Here is a 6,481-nt window from a genome sequence, read left to right as displayed (position 1 = left end):
TCCCTCCTCCTCTCCTCTCCTTCCTTCCTTCCTTCCTTCCTTTCTTTCCTTCTTTCTTTCTTTCTTTCTTTCTTTCTTTCTTTCTTCTTTCTTTCTTTTTATCTTTGCAGATTAAAATGAATTAAGGCTGTAGTTTTTTGTTTTCTTTGATTGGGAGACACTTTGGATTTGATTTCTAACCTGTGGCATACTCTAGAAAGATTTCTTAGACAGTCACCAAGATTGTTGATCTAATCTTTAAATATTGAACTCTGGAAATTTCATAATAATAAACTACTACTACTACTACTAATAAATACCAATGCAAGGAATGCTGATGGATAAGCCCCACAGGTACAGGAAGAGTGCCAGATGGAGTCAAGGTGTGTGAGATCAGTGACTACAATATACTTCGCCCATTACATGCCATTATGAATTTCATGACTTTAGACCCAAACCACCTTTTACTAATTTAACATGTCTTATTTTTTAACTGTGATTATAGAGTGAAAATAGTTGGAGAGTCAATGGTTTTGTAGAAGAAAAGTTTCTCAAACTGTGGTACTACAAAGGGTGAGAGCTAACTTGAAAAGCATAAACACATAATTCCCGTCATTGGTGGGAATTCCCTGGTGGTCCAGTGGTTAGGAGTTGGCACTCTCACTGCTGGGGCCCTAGGTTTGATCCCTGGTCAGGGAACTAAGATCCTATAAGCCGCGAGGTGTGGCAGAAAACAAAAACAAAACAAAACCAAAAAACACACATCATTGGTGACATGCCAGAGCATGTCCTCCTCCTGAAATTCTGCCCCAGGCTAGTCAGTGAGGTCTTGTTACTTAAAAAAGAGACCTCAGTTTTGTAAACATTTCACAGTATATCAGCATACTGGTGGTGTGTTTTGCCATCTACTGAACCTCCAAACTTCTCCCAGACCTATGGCTTATTAGATTCAATTAAAGGGAACAGTGAGGTACCCAAACGGCTGCCAGTCTGGGACACGGAGCAAAGGCCATGCACTAAAGGGCCAGCGGTCAATGGGACCAAAGAAATCCAGAAAACAGGACATCAGAACAGAAATGCCTACTGTACATTCGGAATTTTTTTTTCTTTTAATCTTATTTCTAAAGTTATTTATCTAAACCTACATTAATTTTACATCTATGTACATTATTTAGAAGTTTTGTTCTACAGTACTTTTGTACATGCTGGGTTTTATTACTAACTGCAAAAGAAAATAATTACATAAGGCATATATATGTACAGTATTTTGTCGTTACCTCACCTGGGTCCTATAAATGCAATGCCCGCAGAGGGCAAGCACCTCGCCCTGTAGATGAAATTTATTGAGATGTATAAAACTGAGGGCTCGACTCTATGTCTCACTGCATGAATGAATAGGCACCAGAGACCTTCCTCATCATATCCCAGGTAAACTCTTTGACGCACTCTTTTGAGTGATCTGGTATTGTACAACACATGCAGGTAAGTAGCAGAAATCTCTAGGACTTGGATGTGTCGTATTCAGGGAGGAGACCAGGCTTGGGTCACAAATGAGGGCACATGACACCTTAACCCAATCTGAATCTGCCTTGTCAATCTGAATAACTGAGAGGGCAGGTAGATATTTTACACCTTGAAGATTTGATTTCTGGTAATGCCAAACTTCAATATAAGGAAAGAACAAAGTAAGAGAGACAGAAAAGAAAGAGAATGAGAGACAAGGGAAGGTTGTGGGCGGAGAGGAGAAGGGGTGGCCCAGCCAGGGGACTAAACTTTGGATTCGTTCTCTAGATTCGCCACATCACCATTCCTCTCCGTCTGTTCCTCAGGGTTCTTTTCTTCCTCCTCAGTCTCCAGTTCTGCGTGTTGGTTGAGTTTGCTGGAGACGGACCAGCTCAGGGGCAGCTCAGCCCTGCTGGCTAACTCGGCCAGCTCTTTGGCACTGAGAGCTGGGGTGCTGGTCTCATAGGTCTCGTGGAAGCTGTTGTAGTCGACTTCGTAGAACCCGTCCTCCAGCGTCAGGACAGGGGTGAACCGGTACCCCCAGAGGATCTCACTAGTGATGTAGGAACTTCGAGCTTGGCACGTCATCCCTGCAGAGAGGAGAACGGAGGCTTTAGTGTGTGCGTCTGTGGGCTTTGCATTGCCCCGGGGACTCAGGGAGACAGGCAGGACTGCTGCATGTGGTGTTGAGACTGTGACCCACATAGGCTGCTATAATAGGGAAGAACAGAATCTGACTCCATATTAAATCTGCTTCTTTTACTTTAACCTTGTATTCTATTGCTTTTGCTACAAGTTAAGAATGTTGCCTATAGCCTGAAATATACAGGATAGCCCATTCTCAAAACTCTGACCTTTAAGGTATAACACTTTCCCATTCATATAGAGATAAAAAGTTGCAGAACAGAGGATAACATTTGTCTTGTTGGAGGTTTACAGGGGCATCATGACCTGACCTACATAGACAGCTGCAAGAACAAAGGATTCTGACACCAAGAAGTCTGCAACAACCAGCCACACCCCCTCCCCTTTTAGTATAAAAGAAGCCTGAATTCTAACTCAGGTAAGATGGTTCTTTGGGACACTAGTCCACCATCTTCTCCATCTGCTGACTTTCGAATAAAGTTGCTATTTCTTGCCTCAACGACTCATCTCTTGATTTACTGGCCCGCTGTGAGGCGAGCAGTACAAGTTTGGACTTGGTAACAGTGTCACAACTACAAGGAGGTGTCTTTCTTGTTGTACCACACAGGAGGGCATGTGGTGGAGATCCCAGGCTTCCGCATGGAATCCCAGGGAGCAACGTGAATGTTCTGGCTCACACCAGGCACCTGCAGGCACTTGCATGCAAGGTCAGGCACACACACAGGAAAGCATGTGTGCACATGCACACAGGTGCACACTCATGTGGTTGTGCCTTGTCCACTTTTTACTCCAGGATCATCAGAGGTCATGACTCTGGTCTCACACTGCTTTTAGAGGTTTTGCCTGAGCCCTGCTGGGATTTGAGCCTTGGTTTTGGCCACAGACTTAGAATGAAATTTGACATTTTAAACTAAACACATGCTGCCTTTCAGCTGGAGGCCATGGATTTGTGTTACCCTCCCATTGCCGTGACACAGAGGCAGCTACTGTGGTCCCCCAAATGAGGTTGGAAGGGATGCTGATCTGAATTTGTACTTTCCCCAGGACCAGTGGAGATGGTTGTTCAGATAGTGTGATAATATAATACTTTAAAGACGCCCCCCATCTCACCCACCCTTCCTGCTTATAGACAAGAAGACTTTTTCTAATTTGCACAAAAATGCCATATGAGCTACTGGCAGCCCAGGAGTCGGGGATAGCTTCCTTTTAAATGTGAAAAGGCAGAACAAGGGAAATCCCACCCATCTCCTTAGAAAAGGAAACTAGGCAACAGGCTTGGTGTAAAATACGGGGAATGCCATTGGTGCATTTTTTTTCTGAGGTCGAAGAATTCTCTTATGAAACTTCTCAGGAAGTGGAAGTGTTCATTCAGCCATTCATTCAGGGCTGACTTTCCATTAGCTCAGTAGGTCCAGTACCAAGGGCCCACAGTGCTTTTAGGGGCCCATGAAAATATTCATCTTTATATAAAGTATATTACATATTACATAAGGTAGATTATATACTTTATATTATATTATATAATTATATAAAATATAATTAGAAAATTTTTAGATGGAATAAAGGGCCCACAAAGGTAAAACCACGTAGGACTCACCATAGCCCTACTGCAGCCCTGTGTTCATTCATCCAGGGAAGCAGCCAGCCAGTCAGTCAGTATATTATTCCTTAGGACAGCCTATAAGATATATTAGGCAATTGCTTTATGCTGAATGCAGCTGTGGTAAGGAGAACAGGACACATGTAGGTTTTACACAGAAGGGTTCAGATCTACAAAATATCCCCACAGCAGTGCACCTGTTCCTCGTAGCTAGAAGAAGAAAGTTGGGGCCCAGGGACTGAAGTGACTGACCCACTGCAGCTGGCAGAGTCTGAGCCCATACAGCCCTCATCCACATTCTGCTCTTCCTCTCCTCAAAACTGAATGCTACCCTTCTTAAATGTTTCCCTGACTACCCAATTATTTGGTCTGCCCACCCCCACGCCTCTGAAACAAGTACAGCAGGGCTACTGGGCATTGTAAAGCAAAGAACAACAGCATCTTGCTTTTATTTCTCAACGTTTGTCTTCTGAGTTACCAACCCTTTATCTGTGTTTGGGAGTGATGGGGGAAGACAGGTGATGACAGGGTTCTGTGGGCTCAGAGTGAGACACAAACAGGAAGTCAAAAGGAAAAGGTGATAAAATAACTTTCAAATTTTTCTTCCCATTGAGGAAGCATATGTTTATTGTGACATGACTAGAAAACAGAGACAGGCAAATAAAATAAAATTCACCTAGATTTTGATTTCTGGCTATGTAAATGGCCAAATTAAAAGTACAATTATTAAAATTAAAATCTATATGGAGGTTTAACATCCAATTGGAATTGACTGAAGAGAGAATTAGAAACCTGGGACACAGGTATGAAGAAACAACACAGGATGCAGCCAAGAGGTTGCCATTGGGACTGCTGGAGAAAGGACCTCTGAAAGCCCTCTCCTCCATGAAAGCAATGAGAACGCTGGCAGAAACTGACAAAGCAAACTCTTTCAGAACTCTGTAAATGAACTCCAGGAGTGTTTGCTCAAGAAAAATGGCTGAATCGCAGTAAGAACCCTGAGCTTTGGGAAATTTTAACTTTCCCCCTGCTCAGCTTTACGTTAGCCTTAAAAATCAACAGCCTGCAATCATGGTGCAAAAGAGCAGTCTAGCAACTACTGGAGGGGTCAGAACAGGACTGGAGCTCTTTCAAAGCCTCATGCTCAGAATTGTCATCATTTGAAGTTTCTAGCAGTTCCCTAGAAAATCCCATTTACAAGGCTTGTCTCTTTCTGACTTGGGACAGAGTTTGCCCAATGCAAATAACTTGTTCCCTTGGGCCATTTGTCAAAAACAAACAGTGGTTAAACTTTGTACTCTCTCCCGCAGCCCAAATTCCTATGTTGTTCTAACGCCCAGTACCTCAGACTGTGACTTGTTTGAGATAGGGTCTTTAAAGAGGTAATTAAGTTAAAATGAGGTCATTGGGAGGGGGGTCCTAATTCAATATGACTGGTGTCATTATAAGAAGAGGAGATAAGTTACACAGACATGTGTAGAGGAAATACCATGTGAGGACGTAGGGAGAAGATGGTCATCTCCATCTATAAGCCGAGGAGAGAGCAGCTAACCCTGCCAGCACCTTGATCTTGAATTTCCAGCCTCCAGAATTACGAGACGATAAATTCCTGTTTAAGCCGCCCAAGTCTGTGGTACTTTGTTATGGCAGCCCTAGCAAATGGATGTGCTTATTGAATTCCACAGGGATAGTAAAATACCTTTTCATAGTACCACTTTAATAGGATTAATTTACGTAATCAAAAATGAATAAGAGAGATTTAAACAAATGTTTGTGGGTGCTTTCCCAATTTTTATTCACCTTTTGGTGTCCTAATTCATTTGAAAAGAGATGAAAAGAATATTAATGTATTTGTCTAACAATATTGAAAAGTATTTCTAGTGTAAAGCTGATAATTTTCATTTTCTTCAGAAAAATTCCTGTCTTACATATTGACATTGGTCCCAGTCCATTCTTGGAAAAAATGTGATTTTTACTGATGTTGAAAAAGTAACAAAACAAAACCAACTAAGGTGCAGCCGCCAAAATTATATCAGTGTGTGACAGTGGAGCCCTTGTGATTTTTGATGTCACTTAACTCACTGAAGTGTGACTGTGACTCTGAGACCAACTTTTCATGGATTTTGTTTCAGGCTTTGAAATGAGTGTGAGCTGAGGATACAGAATTTTCTTTGCTTAATAGAAAAGATTAAAAATGAAAAACATGAAAATATCCACAACACTAATAATGGAAAACAGGAATGACACATGTATATTTACCATGCACATAAAAGTTTAGATACTACCTGTCTATGTATGTACAGAAATCTAAAGTAAAAGGAGACCGCCTGGTGGTCAGAAAAAAAAAAAGATTCAGTGTGTATGCAAGTTGTGTTTGTTTTTCATATCAGAAAGATCATTACGGTGTCCTGAGGTAGGTTTTTTTAAAAAAAATAATTAATTAATTTTTGGCTGCATTGTGTCTTTGTTGCTGTGCGCATGTCTTCTCTTGTTGCGGCAAGTGGGGGTTACCCTTTGTTGCTGTGCGTGTGCTTCTCATTGCAGTGGCTTCTCTTACTGTGCAGCACGGGCTCTAGGCACGTGAGCTTCAGAAGCTGTGGCACGCGGGCTGAGTAGCTGTGGCTTGCAGGCTCAGTAGCTGTGGCTCGCAGGCTCAGTAGTTGTGGCGCAGGGGCTTAGCTGCTCCATGGTATGTGGGATTTTCCCGGACCAGGGCTCGAACCCGTGTCCCCTGCACTGGCAGGCGGATTCTTA

The 6,481-nt window shown here is 42.5% G+C and overlaps 1 protein-coding gene across 1 annotated transcript in view; it reads right to left on the bottom strand.

Moving 5' to 3' along the window:
* Nucleotides 1-1,092: 1,092 nt before the first annotated feature.
* Nucleotides 1,093-6,481, bottom strand: part of KCNJ6 (potassium inwardly rectifying channel subfamily J member 6) — a 285,950-nt gene continuing 280,561 nt past the window's right edge. Inside the window, exon 4 of the mRNA XM_007470486.1 lies at nucleotides 1,093-2,072. Coding sequence (XP_007470548.1) covers nucleotides 1,747-2,072 — 326 coding nt within the window. The 3' untranslated portion in view covers nucleotides 1,093-1,746. The remainder of the gene's footprint in view (nucleotides 2,073-6,481) is intronic.

Source organism: Lipotes vexillifer, unplaced genomic scaffold (genome assembly GCF_000442215.2).
Source record: "Lipotes vexillifer unplaced genomic scaffold, Lipotes_vexillifer_v1.1 scaffold402, whole genome shotgun sequence".
In the NCBI taxonomy this organism is placed as follows: Eukaryota; Metazoa; Chordata; class Mammalia; order Artiodactyla; family Lipotidae; genus Lipotes; species Lipotes vexillifer.
Note: the sequence above shows the minus strand (reverse complement) of the source record. Positions and strands in the feature narration are given on the sequence as shown.